The sequence below is a fragment of the Trichoderma virens genome (assembly GCF_000170995.1).
Source record: "Trichoderma virens Gv29-8 chromosome Unknown TRIVIscaffold_84, whole genome shotgun sequence".
Lineage (NCBI taxonomy): Eukaryota > Fungi > Ascomycota > Sordariomycetes > Hypocreales > Hypocreaceae > Trichoderma > Trichoderma virens.
The window spans coordinates 248,183-275,182 of NW_014013665.1; the positions used below are offsets into that span (position 1 = coordinate 248,183).

The window sequence follows — 27,000 nt, forward strand, 5'->3', positions numbered from 1 at the left end:
CCTTTAATTTAAATTTAATTAAAGAGTTTTTTAATAAGTTAAAGAGATATATTTAAGAAGTCTAAAATAAATTTAAAGATTTAATTAAAGAAAATTTTGCATTTTTTTTAAAAAAGCTGTTTATATTATAAGGAGGTAAAAGGAAAATACTAAAGGCTACTTTAAATATACTGGGATTTTTATTAATAAAAACTAAAGTTAAGGTGCTATAAGTTGTTATATTATGTAATGTATAGTTCTGTATATACTATAGATAATAAAATTCTTTTAATTATATCCTAAAGTTAATGTACGTTAATAACTTTTGCAAGCTTTAAGTAGGTATTAAGTAATCTAGCATTAACTTCCTAAGACTGATACAGCTAAATGGGTATCCGGCTTCTTTATTTACGAACATAAAGTTTAGTGAATTTCCGGTACACGAGCCATTTTACAGTGTCCAAGTCTCATTAACAAACTATAAACTTCTCAATGGCGTATCATTATTGGGCTTACGTTTCACCGTTAATTCAATAGCAAAGTGTCCACCTAGCAGTCCCCCAAACCAAGAACTCGCGAGTGCCGCTTCCAAGGTGATGGTGGCAGCTGCAGCTCCAGTTCCCCCGCTTATATGCTAGAGTGCCTAATGAATTGGCCAGAGGCCGCAGAGCCTAGCCCAGCCCCGACCCCAGCCCCAACCAAGTGCTAGTATAGGTTATATCAAGCGTAATGGGTTACTTAGCATATCACGTAATGTCGGCTAGCTCGTTTGCGCGCTGCTCGAGGGAAATAGCATCGACCGATTTCTCCTAACTGTAGGTGGATCTAGGTTCATAAACTCTTTATTTCCTTCCATCCTAGCACTAATTCTAGTGGAAGTAGCGAGCTTCCAGAGAGCTGAGGAACGCGCGACCGAAGTGCTTTACAGACTAAGCCCGTGACTTTAGATCTCAACTCATATGGCGATGCTCCTCCGCAGCCACCTCTGAAGCTTCCTCTCCCACCACGATTCGAACTGGACCCTGTACTTCCCCGGAAGCTTCCTTGTCCCCAGCAGGCTCCACACCGAGGCCACATGATGTGAGCCTCTCCCGCCTCTCATCAAACAATGGCGTCGAATTCCGAGTTAACTTACCTGGAGTGTAGCAGAAGCAATGAGATGGCAAAAGCAATTCGGTTGCTGAGGTGCCGGGATGGGAGAGCCTTAGTATGATTGCAGAACATAGTGGCAATTGTGTGGCCTCGTCTTGGATTCGGTACCCGACACATTTGGGTTAGGCGAAGTATAAGTGTATATATTTCTCGACAAGACCATTCTGATCAGCTGTCTCATTGTATGTCCATAGCATAATTACAACATCTATCAGCATACTGGTTCTTCTCCCTCGAAATCCAGACATAGTCCATGTCTCCCACCTCTTTCAGTTTGTCATCTAGATCAGAAGCCTCCTCAAGAAGATCTCGGTTGACAACCTCGTTGCCTGCGGCATTGATCCATCCGTTTCTGGTCCACTTGTAAATCCAAATTGTCATGCAATCAATCGCATATCTGGAATCCGAATAGATCTTGACATCTAGATATGGATTCATGTTTAGCTTTTCAAGCTTTTCCAGGGCTAGCTCCAGTGCCAGGATGATGGCAGTGAGTTCGGCCCGCTGGTTTGTGGGTGGAGGATCATCTCGGGGTAAGGATCGTGTCCACGCTTTTCCGTATGTGCCATTTCGTTTCTTGAAAGCGGCAGCAGCGGCACCTATTGCTCCCGGTCGTCCGTTGCCTCTACAGCCACCGTCGGTATGAATTTCCATGATATAAACCATGCTGGCGAGGCGCGCTAGCGTCGAAGAGTGTGCGATAATTCACTGCTATGCCAACCAAGAAAAAAGAAAAGAAAAAGAAAAAGAAATTATAAGTGATTAGGAGGTTTTACTACCTCTGCGGAGTAAGTTACCGCAGCATGCATGTTCTATAGAACTTACCTCAGCAAGCTCAAAGTCGATTGAGGGGCACCCTACAGCGGGGGGATTTGATATCAAGCAATCCCACCATATCGCATCATGAAAAGTGTGTTTCAATGCGATGGCATTATCTCTACCGTTCAACTGCGAGTATTTTCATCGTCCATATAAAAGAGGTAAAATTGTTAATTTTCAGTCGAACGGGATATACTAAAATATACAGTAGATACCGCAGAGCAGTAGGGGTAGATATCCTGGACAGTACATTATAAACACGGGGTATTACTCTGGAGCAATATTATGAATAACGACTAAGATATTTGCCATAATTTACTCCTTCAGCGGGTTAGTGAAGGCAAGAACCAAAGCCTAATAGTAACACATATAGGTACGTCGCCTTAAAGCGGGGTAAGATATCCTTCCGTTAAAATCTGTTCACCGCTTGCCTGAATAAGTGGCTAGGATGGCAGAATTGCCCACGCGGGCAGTCAGATTAGTAGAAGGCTACTAGGTGTAACACGATTCAAGAAGCATGTCCTTCCGACTACGCTTCGGATAATGGGCAATGCTCCATGAGAGACGATCATGGATTCGAAAATTCCCTACCGAAATCAGCCGGCTTTAAGCTCAGACTCGCATACTATTTTAACAACTTCCCTAAATAAAGCTCAACGTCGGAAATGTAAGATCATTGGCAATGAGCTTATCGTGCCTGGGCATTACGGTCCTGTAGCATTTGGTTTAGTAAACTCGTTTGAGGAAGATATGAAGATTTTGATCGACAAATTTCGCCACTTGAGCCTAGAAGCCACCTGACTGAGTAATATCTCGAATCGTTACAATTATAAGACCGTTCTGGTAAGTAGTATGTATCCAGCTCACTTCAGACATTGCTTCCTTATGTAACTTGATCAAGTTTAAGTGGTTGTATGGAGGTCTAACGGTAGACAGATTCCTTCAAATGAAGGTAACGGGAGGAGCATTCATTGAATGTTATGTTCATACGCCAAGATCTTCGAGCTCGTCGCGGCCTCGACGCCCACCAAGTTTAACCGCCGGGGGCAGGCAAAGCTCACAGTAAAGCTGGAGCACCATGGCGGTCATTGGCCGACTAGGTGCATTCTGCTTTACCGGCGGCAAGAGGTGCTCCCAAACACGACCTTCAGATGCCTGGGCGCGATGGAGAATACCAAGAACCATGCATTCCCCTATATTGACCCCAGGATGCTAAACATAGCTGGTCATTCTGGTGAAGAGCTGGCTGGCTGTGTAGAATCGCCGGTTACACCTTTTGCCGGCCGCGTCTCTATCGCACCACTACGGGAAGCAGGTGGCAGGCCGAGAGCCTGAGGCTAGGGTCCAGCTGCTGTCACAGGATGACCATGCTGCGGCGAAAACATTAGAGGAGGGCTTCCGGAATCACCTCGTGTCCGAGATGCGGCAGTTCTTCGCGAGAAGTATACGGATGCTTCTCTAGAAACGGGGGCGCAGCGTCACACTTGCAGATGTTCAACGAGATGTGGAGGAGGTGACGATGTACAGCACGTAGTACGTGTGTGAATCAACAGGTAAGCTCCAGAACCCAGCCCAGCTACTGCATCGGAGACCGGCGAACGTCTGCTGACGGCTCGTGTTCTCAATCCATAGGCCAAAACAAAATAACAAACAAGATGCTTGTGACTCTGGGCTGGATTGATGGTAGGGGCCCGGAAAGGCAGCGGGCGCGACTGCGATTGCTACGAAGTGTGATCAATGGACCGACGGAACTCATCAGAGAGGGCTGAGGAAGTCGAATCACCCACTCTAACAAACTGCACGCGAGCAGCCACTATATACGACCATGGTAGTGTTGTTGCTGCCTAAAAACTACGTTTAGTGAATCTGATTTCGTGCTTGGGCTTGTTGTCTGAAGTGCTGTTTGGAAGACCATAATATGTTCATGGCATGTCGTTCGGAGGATTAATTCGCAGAAAGAAGAATAGAGCTAGCTCAGCCTGTTAATTAGTCAAGATACCCAGAGCAGTACGCAACCTGCCATGTTAAAGGCTTGCACTTTCCCTTGGTAGCATTTGTCTCGATCAGGTTCATACAGAAGCCTCTAGGTAGGCAGCTTATAAATATCTTTGCTTAACTTACCTCGACCTCAACGGCCTACGAGTGTGCGCTGCAAGCTAACTGAAACTATTATCAACGGTATTGCTAAACTAAATTACTTAGAAACATCACAAAGAGCCTGAAAGATGTAATATCTCGTCTTGGAAAGAGAGCGCAAGGACGGATTTGATACAAGAAACGCGAGCCATTTGTGGAGACGCGCATCAAACAGTGAACCGCGGATGCTATGTATACTTGGACTTAGCTATGTAAAAAGTATAAGTAACAAGGAGCCAGTTTGCTCTAACTCTATGACAGGTTTATGCTCTAGTTGTATGTAAAAGCTAATAAAGGTAATTAGCTTAATCAGTCCCTACTGTTATCAATGTAGAAAGATCTCAACATTGCGGACGACACGCCGCGCTGGACCCTCTATTAGACTACGGTCGATAAGGAATTGGTATATATTCTCTTGATTATCGTTGATTAGGTTAAGATTATAACCCTTGCTTAGTACTAGCTCGTAAGCTTGCTTATACTTATCCTTAAGGACCTGTCTTTTAACCTGTGAACTATACTATATAAAGTACTCTTCTGCTATATTATCTTATATTCTAAGACTTTCTAAAGTATAATGTAAAAATGCCGCTTTAGGTATAGATCTTACTTTAGATTTAGCTAAAGTTATATCTGTTTGATTAGGTATAGTATTATGGATATATATAGCGGGAAGGTTAATAGCGTAAGAGCTTAAATTAGCTTGTTTTTGCTTTTAAAATAACTGCTGTTACTCTTTAGTAAATAGCTTTTTATAAATCTTTATAAGTATATTTTTGTGATTGTTTATATTTTTGCTGCTTTACACTCGCTTAATAAGGCTTCTTAGCTAATGTTCTATAAGCTTAAAGTGTTTTTTAATAATGGTGTCTTACCAGTAATAAGGACCTTAATTATACAGGGCACTAGGGCAACTGAAAACAGTAAATATATGCTCTTAAGTAGCGGTTCGGCTTAAAACAGCCCTTTTGGTATTACGTTGAACTTACCTTTCTATAAGCTGGCCACTTATAGAGCTCTGTTTAGTAGGGCCAGCTGATTTAGCCTTTACGTAGTTAAAAGTGATTTTTAATATTAGCTTTTTCCTATTATACAAAAGGTAGCTTTATATTTACAACTGCTTTTCTATAATTAGCTAATTAATATTTATTTTATCAAACTGCTTTATTATATTATGCTTGGAGCGTTTAGTAATGGATATAACGGTTATTATTATATTAGCTGCGTATGGTTTGCTTACTTGGGCTTTCTGAATAAGCGCATTTAGTTGCGATATGAGGGTTTTATTTGCAGAAGTCACTTAGCGCTAACATGAGATCTTACTTGATTTACTTTGCAACTTGTCTATTGTTTACGGTCAACTTCTATTCTAGTTTATAATATATATAACGGTGTTTACGGAGGTCCCTACCAAAAGTTTTGGCTGACCGCCTTTTGAGTTATAGTGGCTACAGGCCATTTTTCTGCCAAGCAAAACCACTATAATTAAAAAGGCGGTCAGCCAAAGTTTTTGGTAGGGACCTCCGTATTATATTGGCGGTTAGGATTTTAGCTAGCTAATGGTATAAATAGTAGTGACCCTGGGGAAGGTTGTTTGTTATATCTTTGGCTTGATAAAGATGGGCTCCGCCTGCGCGCGGGAGTTGGGATATTGTAAAGTTGAGAAGGTATTTTATTGTCAGTAAAACATTTATTTATCCAGTTGTTGTTACTTATTGTATGCGATGAAGAAAGAGAAGATAGTAGGAATGATTAAGCTACGTTTCGGGCGTTGAGGTCCCTGCGGAGAAGGGGTCTGACCCTACTTAGCAGGCCTTTAATTTTCAGGTATGTATCTAGACTTAGATTATGTGGTATTTATAGACTTAGTTTGCACTGTCTATATTAGCAAAGGCTGCTGGAGTGCGGTATACTTTGCAGTATACTGTCGCTACTTTATTATTAGAGTAATAAGTAGCTTTAATAAGTATATAAAAGTAGACAAAAAGTACTTATGGTCCGTGCCCAAATATTTCCGAGTGCGTGAACAGGACGCCCATTTCGCTCCTAACTGTAGTCCAAAAGTATCTGTTTGTGTAAAAGGGTGGGTACGGTCTAGAGCAGATATACAAGTAAAAAGTTGAAATCAAAGTAGATGACAAAAATAGAACTAATTGGATCTCAGGCTAATAACGTGCTCTGTGATGCTCTTTAAGCTTTTAATCAACCTTTGTCAACCCCCTTTCGATGGATGCGGGCAGGCGTCGGAGTTACAGACGCGGAATTGTAAGCAAATCTCCATATAAGCGCCCTATTTCCGACGCCCTTTTGCACCGTGTGGCTAACGAGACAATCGATAACCATCTGCAGCCACAGCGTCTGTTGGTATTTCAACCAGCTAATTCCGCGTTCCGCATCCTTCGAGCACTTGATTGATGCAATTGTCGATCCTACACCGTCTCATTGGTGCCTCCATGTCGTGAGTTGGGCATGTGGGTTCACCGGCAGCTGCTCAACGCTCGATGCTCAATGCTAACCTCAGGCTGACAAATGCAGCTCTCTTGATTGCCTCCCCCAGACATACAAAGATCCATTGAATAGTATCCTAGCTGTTGCTCTGTTATTCCGCTGCTCAGATCCAGCAGAAAGAGAGGCATCTCAAGCCTGCGAGTTGAATTCCGGAAATCCCGCTTACCCGCTTAACCCGGCGTTTGCTGCCACTCTCTGTGTAGTTGACCAGTTGTCAAACTCCGGCTCAGATGACCAACATCGGCAAGGCCTGCGAGGCCTGCCGGGTCCGGAAAACGAGGTGTGACGGCAAGGAGCCGTGTGCCCGGTGTCTCAACCGGAGCGTGTCGTGCGTCTACCGGACCCGGACCAGGAACCGGCCTCGCAAGTCTCAGACGCCGGCTAGGGCCACAGTCTCTTCGTCCGGGGCTAGTAATACGGACGAGACTCCGGCTCCGATCAATGTGGCTCCGGAGAGCCAGGACAGGCCCAAGGACGACAACAGCTGGGGCTTCCACGTCCACAGCGTAGCAGCCATTACTACTTCGCCGTCGTCCATCATCCAGCTACACTATGGACCCTCGTCCAACTTCTCCATGTTACATTCCATCTACCGGCTGATCACAGGCATCCAGACTCCACTAACACGACGTGAGGAGGTGGCACAGGTTGGCCCTGGCCTCGATCTGTTCCAGAACAGGCAGCTCTTCTTTGGTGATCTGGCCGATGGCAAGTCGACAACGATATCCAACGACTACTCTGCCATGTTCCTGGACAAGGAACTATGCAACCGCGTGCTGGAGCGGTATCTGTGCACGTTCTGGCACCTGTTGCCCATCCTGACCAAAGATGACTTCCGTCGCCGTGCAGAGCTTCTCTACTCCTCACCAGGGCTCTTTTCCTTTGATTCACCTGATGTTGTCGTCGTCATGTTGGCAATGGCCATTGGCGCGTCCATCCTAGAGGAAGAAGCCTTGGCACAGTTCCTATTCCAGCGAGCATCACAGGGAGCCGAAAAGCTAGATGAGCTGGTCAACATCCAGGCGATTCACATTCCATTGCTGCAGGCCCAGTTTCAGCTCGAGAGGTCACGGCCGCACTCTGCGTTCTTGTACGTTGGTGTGGCGTCGAGAAAAGCCGTTGCGGCTGGTCTGCACAGGGGAATTAGCATTAGGGGGCAGATGAGAGACTGTCTACAGCGCCGGTTGACCTTTTGGAGTCTCTTCATCATGGAAACGTATGCATATTTTCTTGGTTTTCTTTCTTTTTTCCCCCCTTGGTCGTTTGATTGTACTAACATTCACTCTACAGTTGGGTTTGCTTCTGCCTCGGACGCCCGACCTCCATATCAGACCCGGGATGTGGAGTCCCCGTGCCGGCAGAGGAAAAGTTCATCCACGCCCTCGTCAGGCTGGCGAGACTCGTTTCAAAGTGTGCGGCGCGCATCTATAACCAGCATCATGAGTCACTACTACACATGTGGAACGCGGCGACAGAGCTTCGCCACGAGCTACAGGCGTATGCGGAGGAACAACTGTTTGACGTTCACCTTGACATCCAGGGAGAACCGGGGACAGGGGAGTGCGGATTCTGCAAGACCATCATCGCCTCGAGTATGTTGAGAGACTCCATTACGTGTCTTCGATTGTCATGAGAAACTAACAGTATTGTGTCTCTAGTGTATCACCACGTTCAGCTGTTAATGTTCCGCCCATTCCTTGTCCTCAGAGGCAAGCTCAGGACTCCCGCTCCGCAGATTGGTGCTGAGTCCTGCGACAAGCTTAGGGAGCTTACATGGCTCGACACTGCTTGCGAGTATTGCCTCGAGCCGGCCCGCCAGATTATCAAGTACATCAACAAGTCGTGCGAGATCAATCACCTTTGCAAGGTACGTGTAAAAGCAGCCAACATCACGAAGGCAACGAGCTAACGCCATTTTACTAGGAGGCGAAGTACTTCTCCTTCTTCCTCGAAGGCGCCTGCTATGTCCTGGGCTTCGACATGCTCCAAGACAAAAGCAAGGTGGAAACTCACCTGCCCTGGCTGCACGTTGCTCTCGACTGCCTGTCCAGCATGACTCCCACCAACGAGGCCTCCCCATCACAGATTCAGATCCTCATCAAGGCCATCAATCGCATCATCTGCACAGTCGTTCCGTCCTCCAATCCCTGCCGCGGAATCGAAGGCCTCTGCGGAACTCCCCAATGCGCCGCCGGCGAAGCTGCCCTGCCGATGCACGCCAACAATCTGATGACTCCCTCAGACACTTCTGCCTCTGCATACCCGCCATCTGTGCCGTCCATGTCTCTTACTTACTACGCCCCAAACAGCTCCCGTTCGTCTGCCGTGCCGTTTCCCCAGCCCGAGGGCCAGGCCGCCGCAATGAGCATCCCGGGGGCTCAAGATCCGGACTTTGACTGGAGGATGTTTGACGTGGAGACGCTCATGTCGATTGATCCGTTTGAGTTTATCCTGAATGCGAAGATGAACGAAGAAGGGCAGCCGGTAGCGTAAAAAAGTTTCTGTTTCTTTTTCTTTTCTCTCTACATTTTGCTACATGTACTTGTATCAGATTGCACATTGACACACGTGTACGCTATTCACATGGGACATAAAAGGCATGGGGAATTTGGCGTTTTACTGCAATGGGACTTTTATAATTTTTATTTTATTTTGCAATAGCCTTTGCTATATACACAATGAAAGCCAGTAATTGTTTGAAGATGGGATTTCAACCCCTGAGCGCTCAGGCTCAGCTCATCTTTTTCAACATCTCTCTTGCACAATCTGCAGTGCTACTCTTCTCTTCCCGCATCTCATTTGCACAGTCCTTATATCGATAACGCCCATTTCCTCAATAAGAACATCTCCAGTAAACATTTGATCCAAACCACTCAAATGCCTGCAACCTCATCACGCCACCTCGCGCTTATAAGAACAACGCGAGCCAGCGGAAATACGGAAATACGCATATTACCTAGCGCAACATTATAACAGCCCCGCTCTCAATTCAAACGCTTTCGATTCGCCAGATTCATCGCGCGCGCTTGTTACACAACGACCAAACCGCCAAAAGATGCCATCCGTTATAAATCCTCAGCCTCATGGAGCTTGATGCTACGAGTACGTATCAGGGGGTAGCCTTGCTTTGAAATCACAAGGCTACGGAATCAGCCTCGTCTATGGCGTAACCTGGTGCCGAAAGTGGTAATTATATGGATCTGGGAGCTCGTAGGGCACTTATAGTTTGAGATTAGAAGCGATCCTTCAATGCAAGGTGTTTGGAATCGTGGAAGATGGGCTTACAAATTGTGTTGAGTGGGATGCGTTGATGAAGCTGTAGAATTGGAGATTGATGTCGGAAGGAATGTGGGCAAAGTGATATAAGACAATGGTGATGCTCGGAGAAAAAGAAGGAGAATCAAGGTACAAGAACACTTCATCGTAGTACAACAGCACAATCACTCACAACTCCAACAACTCCACCATCACCACATCAACAATGGCTTCCAAAGGCATCGCTCTCATTCTCGGCGCCGGCTCCAACGTCGGTCAGGCCCTCTCATCAACTTTTTCCCAGGCCGGCTACAAAGTCGCCCTCGTCTCCCGCTCAACCAAGCAAACCTCCTCCGCCAACCAAGTCTCCATCGCCGCCGACCTCACAAATCCAGATTCCATCCCTCCCATCTTTGATTCAGTCCGCAAATCTCTCGGCGCAGACCCAAATGTCGTCATCTACAACGCCGCGGCTCTCACTCCTCCCAGCGACCAGACGAATCCTTTCACTATTGACATTGAGAAGTTTGAGAGCGATATTAGGCTCATGAACACTTCGGCCTATGTCGCTGCCAGAGAGGCCGTTGCTGGCTTTGAGAGGCTCGATAAATCGTTGTCAAAGTTGTTTATTTACACCGGTAACTGGTTGAATGCCGTTACCATGCCGAGCCCGATCTTCGTGACACTGGGTATTGGCAAGAGTGCGGCGGCTTCGTGGATTGGTACAGCGAGTGTTCATTACAAGGAGAAGGGATACGGGTGAGTTTAATTTCCAATCTTCTTTATTAGAGTCCAGATAACTAACAAAACATAATCATGAAGCTTCTACTTCGCTGATGAGCGTACCCCTGAAGGAAAGGCTGTTGGCAATGCCATTTCTGGTCCTGCACACGCAGAGGTCTACCTACAACTGGCAGAGGGCAAGGTTGAGGCCCCTTGGCACACAACTTTTGTTGCCGGCAAGGGCATTGTCGACTTTCCCGAGACCCGCAAGGCTTACATTGACGCTTAAACTGTCCTCAACATGATAAATGTGTTATTTATTAAAGCTTTCAGCTGTTGTATACAAAATCCATAGCGAATACTATTCTTCAAAACATCTCACGGAGCAATAATAACATACTGTCCCGGTCCCGCATTCTCCTTCGCAGCCGTAAACGCCTCATCCCACTGCTCAAGCCCAAACTTTCCCTCAACTCGCGCCCCGATCTTCTTCCCCAGCCCCATGATACCCGTCTCCACCATCTTGATCAGCATCCTAACGTCCTTCCTCTCGTACATGAATTTGCCGTGCAACTTCAAGTCGTTAAACATGATGGCGCCGTACGGAATAGAAATGTTTCCCGCAATGCCGCCCATCAGACTAACACGGCCAGAGTGCGCCAGAGATAGGATCCCGCTCATGATGTGCGTCGACTCTGCGGCCATTGGGGGCGAAATATCGAAGAAGACGTCGATCGGGCCGTGCTTTTTGATGGCTGCCGTGTCGTTTTCCACGAGCCCTGTTATCTGTACCGTCTTGACTTTGTCGCTCATAGCCGCGAGCTTCTCCAGCACTTGGGCGTTTCTCCCCATAGCAACAACATTCGCTCCTAGAGCGAGAGCAAGGCTCACAGCCGCAGTTCCAAAAGGCCCCGTCGCAGGGCCAATGAGAACCGTCTCTCCAACCTTCAGATCAACGTCCCTGAATCCTCCGAAGGGTACCAAAAGTCGATATATATACGTCAAATCATCAACAGTGTATCCCAAGCCACCGCTTGCAGGATCTCCCAACAGCCGTGCCTCGTCCAGAGGATAGCAGCTCTCAAGTGGAATCTTTGCATACTCAGCATAAGTCGAATTCCTCCACTCATCAGTAGCGAGCTTGATCGTCGTGCTCGAAAAGCCGTTGTGTATACCCATCAGGTAACTAGCCGAGGTGTCATCTCGAGCACGCGTCATGATATCCGCGAGAACCAGCTGCCCTGGGGAGAAGATGCTGGAATCCGTTCCAACGGCAGCTATTCTTCCGACTGCGCTGCCGCCGGGGATATAAGGCTTGGGATAAGGGTATGGACGAGTGCCGTCGAGGATCTCGCGGCCGTAGGAGAGGACATTGGCGGCGAGGATTCGGACGACGACGTTTCCCGGAGTTGCTTTTGGTGTTGGCTGTTGCTCAATTTTCAAGGGGGTATCAAGTGAATGCAGAACAATAGCTCGATGCGTGGAAGGTAGAGAAGTCTCTGAAGCCATTGTTGAGCGTGTAAAGGAGTAAGCTATTTTAAGCTATTTGTATATTACTATTGGAAAACTTGTAGTCTGAATAGATGATGAGCCTATTGATGAAAACCACTTTGCTCAGCCATCTCCAAACCTTTTATATTCTTCACATCTTTGCCTCTGTATCTCATTCATCTCATACCATCTCATACAATGTCATCCAAATTCACATGAGGCAGCCGGACTTTGCTATCCCCAGCCTATGTCCAGAATCGCGCAGATGCGTCTATAGCTTCATCTTAGGCCCGCGGGATTACGTAGCTCGCGCTTAGATAGTCTAATCCCCGATGCCTCATTGTCGGTAGTTCGTTGTTCAGGTGTCCCGCATACGGAAATTTTGTTTACTTATTCGTCGCGCTATCTGCCACGAGTCCAAAATAGTCATGGTCACTTATAGTCGGCATGGAGACAACAGAAAAGTCCGACAAAGTGCGGTTAGTCCGTTAAGACGCGGTGATAATCATAGTGTTTATTGCAGTGTTCTTCAATACATGTACATTGATTAAGCTATGATACGAAAAACTAGGAGCAATAGTCTAGTTGCGCATTCCTAGGTACCTTGTCGAAATCACAGTGCTCTTCGAAGCGCCTGTCACACGCACAGTAACCTCCTCCCCTGGAACGAGGTCAATCAGGTTGTCGTCAAACTTGACCGTTTCATCTTCAGACTCCAGAGCGACGCCCTTGACTGGTTTGTCTGAACTTAGTGTGATTGAAGCACCATCTTCGGAGAGCTTCGCCACCAAGTTCTGAGGCTGCTGTAAGTGCACATGCTTAAGTGGCTGTGGCCAGTCGACGTATCGAGCAAGCAGCTTGCCATCCTGGTACAGGTATGCCGCAACAACAGTGCGACCCTCGAGCCCAGCGTTAGGAGTCTTAACGGGAACATCGATGACCGTCAACTCAGTGGCTTGATTGCCGGGCAACTGTTGTGACGATGCGATAGTCTCACTAAAGACTTCCTCAGCCGTCTCCGCGTCCCATGCCTTGACGACGCAGTCGACCTTGACATCATCGAGCGTAAAGTTGGAAGCCCAAATCTCAAGCTTAGTGTTGACGGCGATTTCGACTCTTGTGTACTTGTTTTTGGGGTGACGGTGCTCAACTCGCTTGATTCCGACCGTGATGGGATTGAGCTCTCTCTTCACGGTATAGTAGGCCAGCTTTGGTCGCAGGTAGTAGTCACAGATGGCCCACGAAGTCACGGGCCAGCAGTCATTCAGCTGCCACAAGAGAGCTCCGCTGGTGTATTCCCGTCCAGGGCCCTTCCACTCACGACGCCAGAGTCGGAATGCAGAAGACAAGCACTCTGCCTGGATAAGCTGGGTAGAGTAGACATACTGCTCCAGTGGGCTCGTTGTGAATGTGATGTTCTCTGCGAGATAAAGAGCAATGCGCCGCTCATGACCATCTGCCTTGTTGTGGAAGTCCACAATATCTGACTGCGGGTGTCGATCTGGGTCGTCTTTACCTTGGGGCAAGAGAGCATCAATGGTTCGAATAGATGGGAAAGCCTCCATGCCAAATTCAGAGACAAATCTTCCTCCCAGCTTGTCGAAATCTTGATACCTTGCTTGAGTGCCATGCCATACATTCCATTGGTGAATGTCTCCTACAGTTGGATCAGACGACGTCTTGCCTCCCCAAGGACTTCCATAGTGGTAGAACGTCTCGGGCACCAGGTCCTGGCACACTTGCGAGAGAAGGTGCTCGTAGATGTAGCGGGCCGGGAAATCTGACTTGAGCCAGCTTTGAGGATCCTTGTCGTCGACTTTGTAGGTGAGCCCCTCGCTCTCTTGAAACTGGTAATCTTCGTTGTTGCCGGCATAAATGACAATACTAGGATGGTGTCGCATGATCTTGACGTTCTCTCTTGCTTCTCTTTCGATAGATTGCAACATCTCTGGGTCGCAAGGATAGTTTCCGCAGGCAAACAGGAAGTCAACCCAGACCAGGATTCCTTGTTCGTCACATGCATCAAGGAGATTCTCATCCTCATAAATACCACCGCCCCAGATGCGCAGCATGGATTGATTGCCTTCAACCATGAGCTTGACCCAGTTCTGATATTTCTCTTTGGTGATTCGAGGAGTGAAATTGTCGGCTGGAATCCAGCAACTGCCTCCGCAGAATATCGGAGTATTGTTCACCTTGAAAAAGAAGGACGTTCCTGGTTGGTCTTTGAGGGGCTTCTGAACAAGCTCTACCTTTCGGATGCCTATTCTCTTCGATGCAACATCCAATTCATCATCACCATCCAGCAGTGTCGCCGTAGCTTTATACAACGGCTGCTTTCCATATCTAACGGGATACCACAGCTCTGGGTTGCTAATGTTGAAGGTAGCCTCTGCGTTTCCATCTTTTGTGACATCCACAGTATCGCTCAGAACGGTGTCGTTCAGTGAGAGGTTGAACCGCACCTTGGACGCCTTCCCCTCGGTCGCTGCATGAAGCACAACTTTGGCGCTAGCAAGAGAGTCATCCACAGTGACGGTTGCGTATAAATCAGCCAGGCGGGACTCGTAGATCTCGAGGTTGATGGGCTTCCAGGGCCCACAAGTCAGCAGCGTTGGACCCCAATCCCAGCCCCAGTGATATTGCGCTTTTCGAACTCCCAGTCTGGAGTGGTCTCCGTTCCAGGTGCCCCATTTGTGACTAGGGTTCTTTTCAACTCGCTCCCATCCTCTCAGATACGCACTGTCAAATGTGATGACGAGTTGGTTGTCTGTCTCGTTGAGAAGCGCAGTGACATCCACCCGCTCAGGGATAAACATGTTGTCTGTTTCGAGAATCTTCTTGTCATTCAGAAGCACCTGAGCAAAGGTATCCAGGCCGTCAAAGGCGAGAATAGCCTTTTCATGGCTGCCGATCTTGGGAGTCTTGAACGAGGTGCGGTACTGCCAAGCCCTCACCTCCCCCACCCATTGCACATCCAATTCATTCTTTCCAACAAAGGGATCAGGAATGAGGTTGTGGTGCAAGAGATCGAGATGGACGTTTGTAGGGAATTGGGAAACGGGCAGAAATGAAGGTTCCTCAACATCTGTTCTTCCAAACTGCCAATCCTCATTGATTGGGATGACCTTGCGAGGCGCCATTGCGGGGGAGTTGGGCAGCAAGTCAGTCAGCCGACGACGGTACTTCTCTCAGCTCTTGCAACGACTGAGATGCCGTAAAATTGGAGAAAGGAACTGCTTTGAATGAAGAGGAAAGAAAGAGAAACCTGTTATACGCAATAAGAGTTGATCGATACTTATACTTGGACGCTGGGCTTATAGACGGCTTATAGACGTTCCGTACGGAAGGTCGACCTCCGCATCTTGAAGCGGCAAGGTGGGGGTTTTTGGGGGGTGACCAAAGGACGATTATTCGGAACATAAGCCAAAGACTCGCCAGATGCGAACTGCTGCAGGCAATTTAACGCATATTAAGACAGATTGAGGCTAATCGCCGCGCTGTACCCCATCTGGCATAAGATTGCTGCGGAGTGATTCCGATTATGTTTCCAGTGATACCTGACGGGTTTCTTGTATGTACATGATTAGGTACCGTAGGTACACAGTTGGGCACTGAGACTGAAAGTACATGTATTCCGTAATCGGAAGCAAGGCAAGGCAAGGCAAAGCAAAGCAGGCACAGTCTATGTATCATCGCAAAACAAAACCCAAACAATTATTTTCACCTATTCAGTAATGATACTAAAAAATAACAAAAGAGCACACGGAAAAATTCGACAGATGAGAAAGGAAAAGCAGAAGCAGAAGCAAAACAAAGAAAAGAATAGTCCGGGCCACCTCAAAGGCCGCCTTCAAAGACTTCTATAGTGCTCCCAAACGCCAAAACTGCTTGCTGTCATTGGTTGTCTCAAAGCTCATTTCTGCATAACAAAAAAAAAAAAAAAAAAAAGGGCTGGTTATGCATATTATCCTTCAGCGTCTTCCTCCGATTTTGTCGTACGCGCATATGAAACTGAACATGGCTGAGCTTAGAAATAAAAGAGAGAAGGAAAGAAGGCAAGAAACAAAGCAAGAAACAAAGAAACAAAGAGGGTAAAAGGTCGTTAGTCATGGGCATCTTCATCAACAGCATCCTCGGCCCCTCCGACGGCTGCTCAGCGTAAAGACTTCTTCCCATTCCCTCAGATTCCAGTTCTGGGTGCGGCCTTTCCCTCGTCTGCGCCTCCGTGGGCCGCTGAGGCTCTCATCCAACGTGCCACCGGTGAGGGAGCTTTTAATGCTGCCTCCATCGCTGGCCGTATTCCATCCACCACCATCTCCGTACTGAATGCCGCTCATGGGGTCATCTGGATCAATTTCGCCCAGCTCAATCTTGGTCAAGATCATCCTGGCCAGTCGGTTGAAGATCTCATCCACGCCTTCGCCATTAAGCGCGCTTGCTTCCGTCACAACTGGAATGCCCACGGTGCTAGCCCACCGACTCGCCTCCGCAGACGATATCTCACGACCCTCCGGCGCCTCCGTAGCTCTTTGTTGTGTACCGGCTCCAATGGAACCGGCATGGTCCCTATAGGATGATGCCACGCCGTTGAGGCCCGTCATGGTCGCTACAGAGCTCACGCTGCTGGGAGTTGGCGGAGGCAAACTTGTATCAATGAGGTTCTCAGAAGCCAAGTCCAACTTGTTTCCCACCAGCATGACGCTCAGATGAGGAGACGCTAGCGCCCGCGCATCGTTAAGAAACGGCTGTAGCCCTCGGAAGGATATGTGCGATGCGATGTCGTAAACCAGGATTGCGCCGGCCGCTCCGCGATAGTATGACCTCGAAACAGATCGAAACCGCTCGGTACCTGCTGTATCCCATAGCTATCAAGAGAAAAAAAGATTGTATCAGCACATGCTTGGTACCCCTGCAATAGAATGACGAGGGGTTGGTATACTTGGAGTTTTATCCGCTTTCGTCTCGCCCCGCTCCCAACCTTGATGATTTTCGTTGCAAACTCGACGCCGATGGTCTGTGACGACAGTACTCGCCATTCGTTCTTGACAAATCGATGGAGCAGACATGACCTGTGTGTGGCGAACGTCCTTGTTAGCCATCATCAAACCCTAGAGATTGCTCCGTCTGTAGCGCTACTTACTTCCCCGAGCCACTGGGTCCCAGCAGTATAATCTTGGCCAAGTAGTCGTACATGCTCCCGAGCTCCTGTCGCATTGTTGTATCAGTACCGCCCACCACACCAGCCTCATCTTAGGCTTCATCTCGAGCTTGCTCACCTGCTCGGGGCGAGCTGTTCCAGTGCTGGACTCGCTCGCCCCGGACGACCGCCTGGGCCTCATCATGGGGCGCAAACCTCGTCCGGCGAATGTCAGCTATATAAGGAGGGCGAAAATATCGTCGCTGGTCTCGTCGATGATGCAGCAGCAGAGACCCGAGGGAGCCGGTGTCGTCAGAGTGAAACACAGAGATAAGAAAAGATATCGTTGTAGTAGCAAAGAGTTGGCTGGGTGTGTGATGTCGCTTCTGGTGGCTTGGTATGCAGGGATGGTGTCACTGCGCTTTCAGCGCACGGGCCCGCTGAATGCCTCTAGACGGCCTCTGTATGGCCCTGTAGTGGTAGTGCGAGGACGGGACCCCCACTGAGCCTGAACTGAACTGAACTACTCGTGCTAATCAACTGCCCATCGCTGAGTGCAGCCCAATGACTAAGCCACCGCTGGGCATGAATGGAGTCGAATCCACTATGGACTGTCATGTGGCTGATATACGGTGTACAACATATGACATTCGATTCTTGCAAAGCGATAAGATTAAGAGCGAAGATGATGAGATTATCGTTTGAGAGCCTCAGGCACGTATTTTGAGTTATTCTCATCACTTTTATACTTTGATACGAAATCTAAAGAGCATACCTAGTAGCAAATTACAGAGATGGAATATGCCCGATGCAGTATACGATGGCGTTTAGTGCTGAGCGGCACCTGAAAATGGCAACTGAACTGGAGCTTCGAGCGTTCGAGCCTCGGCACAGCGGGCTGGTTTCAAAAGTATGACCGCCCTTCGCCAGATATTAATTATTACATGTACACAGGTGTAATCATCTCACACTGAATCTTATTTCTTCCTTGTTATAACCCAAAAAAAAGACATTGAATTCACCATGAAGATCCAAGACCGCACATTCATCATCTCCGGCGGCGCATCCGGCCTCGGCAAGAGCTCTGCCGTCGAAATCATCAAAGCCGGCGGCTATGTCTCCATCCTCGACTTGTCCGACGAAGAAGCCGGCCAGGAGCTGGAAAAGGAGCTAGGCCCGTCCGCAAGGTTCTTTCACTGCAATGTGCTTGAGAGCGAGAGCATCGCAAAGGCCGTCCAGGGTACCGTGGACTGGGTGAAGAAGACCGGAAAGCCATTGGGTGGCGTCATGCCAGGAGCAGGCATTGGCCTCCCAGCAGCTGTAGGACTTGGCTACATATCATGAGTCGGCTTTGTGCTAAACAAAATGCAGGTCCTCAATCGCAAGGGCGAGCCTCTGAACATGGACGACGTCGACTTCGTCCTGGGCGTCAATCTCAGAGGCGTAATCGATCTCGTCCGGCAAACCGTCGTCCATCTCGCCAAGGTCGATCCCGAAGGCCCAGACGGAGAGCGCGGCGTCATCATCTTGGTCAGCAGCTCGAGTGCCTTTGACGGCCAGTACGGCCAGGTCAGCTACGCGGCCAGCAAGGGAGCTGTTGCATCAATGGCACTGCCCATGGCTCGCGATCTGGCAGGTTACGGCATTCGCGTCGTTGCTGTTGCTCCCAGCCTGTTCGTCACCAATCTGACGGCTGGTATGAGCGACAGGGTTCGAAAAGCCATAGAAGACACGTTTGTGTTTCCGAACAGAGCTGGCAATCCGCCCGATTTCTCCATCTTGGTGAGTGTTTCAACCTTGTTTAAAACTTTGCAGAGATTAACGTGCTCCCCGGCAGGTCAAGCACATTATTGAAAATCCCATGTTGAACGGGGCTGTCATCCGATTGGATGGAGCATCAAGACTGAGCAAGTTGTAAGCGGCTTTGTGCATGCTCCGTCAATGTTTGGTACATTTTTATGATTCTGTCCTATTAAGGCTGTGTAATTATTACATGTACACGTATTCTGTAATACCAAGACAATAAGAACATACATAATAAAACACAGCATTTTAATACACTTGCCAGGTAGTCGTATTAATGGCAGGAAGAAGTAAGGTAGGCAACTAGAACAGTCAACGGAGACCGAATTGTTACTATGCTATAAGTGAAGCCAAAATTTCACCATAAGAACAGGCTCTAAAATGAAGCAGTAGCAATACATAAGAAATCTAGAAAATGAATACCCAAATAAGTAACTAGATACTCCGTACAGGATGCATAAATAGTAAGGCGTCGCTCTGCAAAATATCGTGATAGTAGAACCGTTAGAAGAAAACAAGTGGTGACTGGCATATACCATGCCGTGAACAACAGTGAAGTTTATTTGGCAGAGTGAAAAGCAGTCGAAAAAAGTGAGTTAACTTTTCTTATCATACTCCGGCGAGATAACCTGCGACTTGAACTTCCCATTGCGTGGCTAGAACAAGTCTCTTCGCGAGAAACGCGTGTATGTAGAATTGGATCGTAGTCGTATATCGGTAGCCCCTTATACTTTTCCCCGTCGTATGCGTAAAACTCTTTCAATTCTCTGAGATCTTGTTCGCTGACTTGCAGTAATCTTGGGTCCTTATAATAGTTCATAATTGATTGAGGGTTTTCTTTTCCTAAAAGAACACATAGGAATTTTCGTTCTGCTTTATCTTCATGGGCAAACTCATGACGGAGACCCAGAATATGGCCAATTTCGTGAGCTAAGATATTGGGGAGATAGGCAGCATTGGAGAGGCCCAGATCGTACACAAGCAATTCGCCTGGCGATTCATCTGGAAAGAATGCACTGGCATAGACACCGCTGCGTCCACGTCGAGGATATCTGACAGCGAATGTGGCTGAATCATCGCAATCAACTTCCTCGAAGCTCACACCAGTGCCCTTCCACATGTAAATCGCGTTTTGCATCGCTGCTCCGACCTGCATCGCTGCGGCAAGTGTCGGGAAGCTCTTGTTGTCAACGAAATAGCGGAGTACGGAATCCCTGCACCAGCGTGATATATAGCCCCCGTATCCAACGCGTACTTCAGTGCATCCGCTTGTTTGTGTGGCGCATTTGTATTTAGCCTCTGCTTTGGAGAGACCGGAAGTGTGATCAATAGATCCAGCCGCAGTAGTTCCGCCAGCCTCAGTGGTGGTGATGCTTGCGACATCAGTTGAGTCATCACCGAAATCATTAACTGGCTTTGAAACATTCCTCTTCCCTTCAAAGGATGAGCAACTGGTTTCAGTGGGAGAGGCACTGTCGCCGATGCCAGTGTCAAGACATTTGGCAGGCGGCCATATAGCTCTAGTATCCTTACACCCTGGTATACAAGCGTCCGGTTAGCCCATGTTCTAAGCGGCTCAGTACACACTATTAAAGCAAGAAAGGGACGTAACCGCCATACTGGGGGGTCTCGATGTTGCTTTCGTCACGAAAGATGGCTTGGAGACTCTCATACCGCGTAGCCTGCATGTAGCCCGTCGAATCATGTTAATTAAGATTGGGAGGCAGATTGTTGGTGTCAAAAGTCATTTTTTGCTTTGCGCTCGATTGATGGTCTATGAAAGAGCTCAGACTGGTAGAGACGATATAAGAGAGGATGTTGATGATAGGCGATGAGAAAGCCCAGAGTATCGTCCAACTCGAGACGAGGCATCTCTTCTTATATCTTCATACATCGTTACCAGAAGGCTACGCCACAGCTCGCAACGCATACATACGGAAGCCATATCGTGGCAGTCTGCAGACGACGTGGCGGCTCTGGAGGGGAATGTAGAGTCATGCATCCATCTACCCTTTGACACGGATTGAGGCGAACCCAATAGGAGCACCCTGATGGGGCCGATACCCCAAACACACCGACGGCCTATTAGCGTTCTTGCCTTTACACCCGCCCTTTTCCGTACGAGAGTACATGTAATCTTCAACCCCTCTCCCCGCGCTGGACGGCAAGGTTCGAATTTCGAAATGGATCTTAATAGGCGTACGCCATCGACATGAAGCCATGAACCGATTATTCGCCGGCTCAAACTTGCTAGCTTGGGCGCCGAAGCAAGTTGTAATCCTGTATCGCCGATTTGCTGGGCAGGGTCGTACTTGCACTTCGAATTATCTTGCTTGTCCCCCAATCTCTTATGCTTTTGGGGCCGCTAGCAGATGGAGCCTGCCCATTGGCCAAGAGGCTCGAGGTGTACGGATCAGACTCCGTACTGGCCAGGCTTTGGGGCCGCCATCAAACGCTACTAGCACCTAAGTGCTCGCTTGCTTAGTCAACCATGGCAACTGTTACCATGATTGACTAAGCAAGCGAACATGTACCCCTTTTCAGACGCCTCAAATACAATCTTCTAATGCATGAGAGCGGTTGGATTCTCCCATTGGAGGTAGCTACATGTAGGTAGGTACAATTTATCTCCCGAGGCCGTCTCTCCGTCTGCTCCCGCCATACCCCTGTTGGCACACAATCAACCTCATTACCTTACTTAACCTTCTATAAGTCATTGCTGTTGTTTCCTTCAAATCGGGAGACTTGTGCAGTTTGCACATTGTCGAGCGCGTTGGAAATAAGAATATTTTGTAACGGCCTCAGCACCCGTGATACCGTCCACTGAAATGAAATACAGCGCCAGACCAATGATACGGAGCATCATCATGGATGTGCTGCCAACGGGGTTAATGTCATCATCTCTGCTATTCTAGAAAAAGAAGCATTCCCTGAAGAGCCAAAACCTCGACTGGACTCGCCTAAGTTGTATTGCTTTGCAACAACTCACTGCACATCAATAAATTGACAGTAACAACGATAGCAGCAGAAGCGGGAGGGAAATGGTACTTATTTGTGTGCGTTTCCGGGTAGTCGTATTAAAACAAATTATATGTACAGTTGTAGAAAGAGACGCATTTCTGCCAATTTCCATGCTCGTGTGCTCACATAAACTCACCCCACCATGAAGTTCCAGATTTCCGTCCAAGACATTGCGCCGCACTCGCTGACATTCTCATTATCTCATTGATACATGAACCTACTCATCTTCTTATCCCGACAAACCAATCTGCTTCTTATTATCCTAGACTACGCGACATGGATGACTTTTCCAGCTCTCTCGATACCCCGCAGACTTAATAGTGTCCCGCAGTCACTTGTACAGCACCGAAGCACTCAGATCAAATGGAGTATCTCAAAAACATCAGTGGCTGGCTGATAACCACGACAAATACCACACTCCCCGGCTACCATTCATGGCGTGCTCTTCGATGGCATCTCATTCTTAGCCTCATCTTTCAGCATATCCGAGTCTGCGCCATCACGACACCAAAGGAGGCCCATGGCAGAATCTTTACCCGCTTGCAGCAAGAATACTATCCCCTGCGCCAAACTCCCATACTGTGCTACCTAGGAATAGAGGTCCTGGTTTTAATCCGATACGTCTGGCTGGCTGCAAAGATGCTCTTTCTAGAGCTATATCTCTTGGACCTAGCCTTCTGGAAAATCCATCGTTATGCTCGACGAAGGGATATTTTACCCAAATACACAAGGATCTTCTCTCCTGGATTTCACAGACTCGCAGTCTTAGCACCGCTCCCGCCCTCCAAGCTTCGGTGGGTGATGGCGAGGATTGTCGCGGACATTTGGTACTGCTGGGCGTGCTTCTTTAGCATTCCGCTGATAGCGTGGATCGTTTTCACCGCGATCAAATCATGACACTATATAAGCCGTTCAAAATTAAAGACAAAAAGAGCATGTTCTCGCAAAATAATATTGCACACGGCGTATTTGCCGTGAAAGAAGCCGACTTCAATTCTTTCTATCAGATGCGGAGAGACAGTATCAATTAAGGCCGGCAACTGTACGCGGATATAACGCTTACAAACCGAAAGGGTAAATGCACCTATGCATGAGGCTGTATATGAAATGGTTTACTCCACTAACAGATGAACCGATGTCGCAATCATATTCATAATCTCGTCAAATATTCTATCTTTTCTGATCATTCAAAGTATCAATTTGAGTTTGTGAAAAATGGCTGCCAAGCGACTCAAGATTGCCGTCCTGGACGATTACCAGCATGCGTCTGAGAAGCACTTTGCAAAGTTCAAAGATCAACATGAGATTGTTTACTTTCCAGATACGCTGCTGCCTTACAACGGCCCAGACACCCCGCAGTCCGTCAAGGATGAGCTGGTCAAGAGGCTTGAGCCCTTTAACGTCATAAGTATGTAGAGCCTCGTACATTGATATAGAGCAGCGAATACTAAATGCACTAATAAAGGTACTGTGAGAGAGCGGACGCCTTTCCCTGCAGAGCTGGTGAATCGGCTGCCCAACCTCCAGCTTCTCATGACACAGGCGCGACGCAACCTGTCATTGGATCTCGATGCCTTCAAGGCGCGGGGTATCCCCGTTGCAACAGCGGTCCATGTCCATGCCACCGATGAGAACGCCGTCGAGAGCACAGTTGAGCACATTGTAACCATGATCTTGGCCCTCGCGAGGAACATTGCAGCAGACGACGCAGCAATGAAAGCGGGCCTATGGCAAACCGGCCTCTGCACTTCCCTATCTGGAAAGACTCTGGGTATCATCGGGCTTGGCCGTCTGGGCGGCGCTGCAGCTCGTATCCTTCACATTGGCTTTGGCATGAAGATTATTGCCTGGAGCCAGAACTTGACTCAAGAGGCTGCCGATGAACAAGCAGTGCACTTCAACTTGCCAGTCACAACCTCTACCGGGGAAAAGACTTTCAAAGTCGTCAGTCGAGAAGAGCTCTTCAGTACCTCTGATGTCGTCAGCTTGAACTATGTGCTCTCAGATCGCACTCGAGGGTTTATCACATCCAAAGACTTTGACCTGATGAAGCCATCGGCCTTCTTCCACAACACGTCAAGAGGCCCGCTTGTTAACGAACAAGATCTGCTCAACACCCTCAAGGCCGGCAAGATTCGAGGCGCCGCGCTCGATGTCTTCTGGCAGGAACCTCTTCCTGTTGACAGCGAGTGGAGGAGCTCTGAATGGGGTAAGAATGGCCGGAGTCATTTGCTAATCACGCCGCATACCGGCTATGTTGAAGAGATGGCCATCAACGGCTTCTATGAGCAGGCGACTAGGGATTTGCAAGCCTGGATTGAAGGAAAGGAGCTACCTCTGAGGCTTGTCTAATAAGCAGTGTCCGTGTTGAGACTGGCATGATGGCGCTCACCTTGGTTCAGATAGGTCCCAAGGTGTCAAGTGCCCGGCATGCTCAAACGCTGGAAGAGGCAGAGTCAAGGAAATATAGTATGAAGTTATATATCCATGCATAAATAAATAAATAAATAAAGACGACCAACAAGCATGTCCGTCGGTAAGACTAGTTTGGTGCAAGTTCTAGACCACAATATCTGCCATGTCGTATTGCTTGCCAATGACTGAGACGGCAGTTCCTCGACTCGTTTTCCATTTTTCTCTTGTCAAACCGCATCAATTAGGTACATGTAAGTAATAATAAAATACAACTTCCCCCGCTGTTGCCAAGGTGCACGGCATTGATACAAATGACGCGAGAAATGTGTCAAAATCTCTGGGCAAAAATACATATCATCTCTACTCCAGAATAGCACCTCAAGCATCCTTGAGCTAAGTGGATTAGCATACGAGGATTTGTAACCTTGAATGGGGCCGCACTAATACAAGCTCATCCACGTATATGTAGTTGAGCAGACAGACTTGACAAGAAACATGTCACTACTCGCACTATTGAATCTTAGGTAGACTGTCGGCATGTCATTGCACCTCGCCGTGTCTCATATTATTCACTTGTCTAATAAAATTGGAACTTTAGCTCGAGGTTTATTATAAGCATAGTATGGCAGCATTGACCGTTCACCTGCAATCTTCTCCTTTTGCGGGAGAGGCTTTTCCGTCTGAATCAGCACCACCTTTTCTCGGCCCAAGCCGATAGGCCATGGAGGCTTAGCTGTTACAGATGTCTTACCGTCTACATGTTAGCTAGATCTGTTTACCTGGCATTGTACAATTATGGTACCACCGTGACTCGATGATGTGCGGAGTATATTCACTTTGAAGAAACCCCTGTCTGTGCGGAATTAGAATCCCAGCCACTTGCATCTGGGATATCGAAAATATGCCTCAATTCCATTGATTCGTGGGAAATGGCATGTGAAACAGATGCACAAGCACAGAAACTACCTTGTACCACATACGTTACATCCAATGGAAACATATGATAGCTTGCAGATGGAAAGATGCGTCGGTGAATAGAAGCATCCCCATCACATCAAAGCCCTAGCTTCCTTTGTAAGCCTGCAGGGGTTCTGGCATTGATCTGTGGATCTCATCGCTTAGAGCCTGCACCAAAGGCTTGTGTTTTGATGTCATCTCAATGTTTTTCTCCTCAATTGCGGCCGTTTCCAAGCTCCAAGACGGACATTCTCATTCCTCATGGCCAATCCTGTATTGTCTATTCAGCACCTGGGCGCGTTTTATTTACAAGCGCTCATAGACATTCCACTGCCATGCGCAATTCCTTGTCCAGAATATCTGCAACGGACGTCTGGTAACCTATAGCAAGGCCACGAGGGTTGAATAGCTGCATCCGAAAAGCTTCCTTGAACCATTTGGACACCGAAGCCACAAGGCGGCCGGAGATGGTTTTAGTACATCCGTGTGCAATACAATCACAAACTGGAGCAGCAGCGTGGCCAAACAAAAAATAACCATGATTCTTGCTTAATGCTTATCGGGCGTACTTCCAAGATAGGCATATCCGTCTGCCCACTTCGGGAACTAGAGCACACCTGGCTTTCTGCCTCCTCACCTCTTTTGCTTCTCTTTAGGGCGACAATACGAGATCCACGGTCCTTTGGGAAAGCATTCCTGGAGTAGTTCGCATCGCTAGAGCCAGAAGCCAAGTATTTCAATGTCCTCGAGACGGTCTAATAGGCGGAAAATAGGTCGAGAAATGCTCACTGGTCAGCTGAAGCTTTTGACAGCACGGGCTAGCGGCCTTGGGGTCAAAATAAGTGCATCGCTGATCACTTGGCGATTATTGCGACCTTGTGAGTAAACCAAGCCAAACTACGGCGTACAAGGTTTCACAACATCAAACCATACCGCTTTATGAGATGCTACGGGTATTAACTCGGCGTCAAGTGCACGGAAAAGGCATATGAGCCCAAAGTCACATCTGCTGGGGCAGGTGAATAGAACCAGCCACCATCCGTAATTGTACAGGAGAGCCAAAAATGCCAATTGAGACCTCAGTTCTGATCATGGCCCCGAGTTGGATGACATTTAGATGATACTGTACACGCACATGCGCTCTTGTTTTGGCCTCGCAAAACTCAAGATAGCTACAGTACGAGAAGCATCTCCACGAAAGGTTACACTCTCCACCTCCCCGCGAGTTTCCACCCATCCTAATTTGGCACTTGGTTTGAAAACGCCCCATGGATCTAGCCAGGGGCTAGGCGTTGTTTGCATGAATGATGTGACACCCTAATGTGACTGTGTAAGCACTCGACACAGCGTCTGCCGCGGTTTGCCCTCCCAGACCTGCCAAATTGTATCGACCTCCAAGCGCCAATGGCTAGACCGTCCACAAAGCGTCCTCGGTCGAACAAGCCCAAAAAGGCCTACGGAGTACTCGACCGAGGAGGCTACGCAGGGGTCTGCCCGATTGGCCCTCAGCTGATTAGTGGCTTGTCGAGATCCGTTGTGAATGGAATAGGCAGGTCGACGCTGGGCGTACTACTGACACGAATTGATCTGCCACCGATGGC

At 48.0% G+C, this 27,000-nt stretch overlaps 9 protein-coding genes across 9 annotated transcripts; 4 read left to right on the forward strand and 5 right to left on the reverse strand.

Annotated features, from left to right (window-relative positions):
- Window positions 1-1,308: 1,308 nt before the first annotated feature.
- Window positions 1,309-1,797, reverse strand: TRIVIDRAFT_50813 (uncharacterized protein; the record flags this gene model as incomplete). The annotated part of the gene is made up of 1 exon (XM_014097845.1): window positions 1,309-1,797. The coding sequence occupies one exon, from the start codon at window positions 1,795-1,797 to the stop codon at window positions 1,309-1,311; it is 489 nt and encodes a 162-aa protein (XP_013953320.1).
- A 5,036-nt stretch (window positions 1,798-6,833) lies between these two features.
- TRIVIDRAFT_133541 (uncharacterized protein) lies at window positions 6,834-8,649 on the forward strand (the record flags this gene model as incomplete). The annotated part of the gene is made up of 4 exons (XM_014097846.1): window positions 6,834-7,810; window positions 7,885-8,186; window positions 8,253-8,461; window positions 8,518-8,649. Coding segments are annotated over 4 exons (1,620 nt in total), but the record flags the coding sequence as incomplete, so codon positions are not given.
- A 1,426-nt stretch (window positions 8,650-10,075) lies between these two features.
- Window positions 10,076-10,861, forward strand: TRIVIDRAFT_59307 (uncharacterized protein; the record flags this gene model as incomplete). Its single annotated transcript, XM_014097847.1, has 2 exons — window positions 10,076-10,608; window positions 10,672-10,861. 2 exons carry the CDS (start codon window positions 10,076-10,078, stop codon window positions 10,859-10,861), a joined length of 723 nt encoding a protein of 240 aa, XP_013953322.1.
- Window positions 10,862-10,950: 89 nt separating this feature from the next.
- Window positions 10,951-12,081, reverse strand: TRIVIDRAFT_59308 (uncharacterized protein; the record flags this gene model as incomplete). Its single annotated transcript, XM_014097848.1, has 1 exon — window positions 10,951-12,081. One exon carries the CDS (start codon window positions 12,079-12,081, stop codon window positions 10,951-10,953), a length of 1,131 nt encoding a protein of 376 aa, XP_013953323.1.
- Window positions 12,082-12,593: 512 nt separating this feature from the next.
- On the reverse strand, window positions 12,594-15,270 carry TRIVIDRAFT_181866 (glycoside hydrolase family 2 protein; the record flags this gene model as incomplete). The annotated part of the gene is made up of 1 exon (XM_014097849.1): window positions 12,594-15,270. One exon carries the CDS (start codon window positions 15,204-15,206, stop codon window positions 12,645-12,647), a length of 2,562 nt encoding a protein of 853 aa, XP_013953324.1.
- A 917-nt stretch (window positions 15,271-16,187) lies between these two features.
- On the reverse strand, window positions 16,188-17,414 carry TRIVIDRAFT_90759 (secretion-related small GTPase; the record flags this gene model as incomplete). Its single annotated transcript, XM_014097850.2, has 4 exons — window positions 16,188-16,931; window positions 17,006-17,135; window positions 17,207-17,271; window positions 17,343-17,414. The coding sequence occupies 4 exons, from the start codon at window positions 17,406-17,408 to the stop codon at window positions 16,188-16,190; spliced, it is 1,005 nt and encodes a 334-aa protein (XP_013953325.1).
- Window positions 17,415-18,226: 812 nt separating this feature from the next.
- Window positions 18,227-19,121, forward strand: TRIVIDRAFT_193604 (uncharacterized protein; the record flags this gene model as incomplete). Its single annotated transcript, XM_014097851.1, has 3 exons — window positions 18,227-18,523; window positions 18,575-18,985; window positions 19,041-19,121. The coding sequence occupies 3 exons, from the start codon at window positions 18,227-18,229 to the stop codon at window positions 19,119-19,121; spliced, it is 789 nt and encodes a 262-aa protein (XP_013953326.1).
- Window positions 19,122-19,565: 444 nt separating this feature from the next.
- TRIVIDRAFT_157172 (uncharacterized protein) lies at window positions 19,566-20,297 on the reverse strand (the record flags this gene model as incomplete). Its single annotated transcript, XM_014097852.1, has 1 exon — window positions 19,566-20,297. A coding segment is annotated over one exon (732 nt), but the record flags the coding sequence as incomplete, so codon positions are not given.
- A 2,945-nt stretch (window positions 20,298-23,242) lies between these two features.
- TRIVIDRAFT_193605 (uncharacterized protein) lies at window positions 23,243-24,379 on the forward strand (the record flags this gene model as incomplete). Its single annotated transcript, XM_014097853.1, has 2 exons — window positions 23,243-23,435; window positions 23,493-24,379. 2 exons carry the CDS (start codon window positions 23,243-23,245, stop codon window positions 24,377-24,379), a joined length of 1,080 nt encoding a protein of 359 aa, XP_013953328.1.
- Between the last annotated feature and the right edge of the window lie 2,621 nt (window positions 24,380-27,000).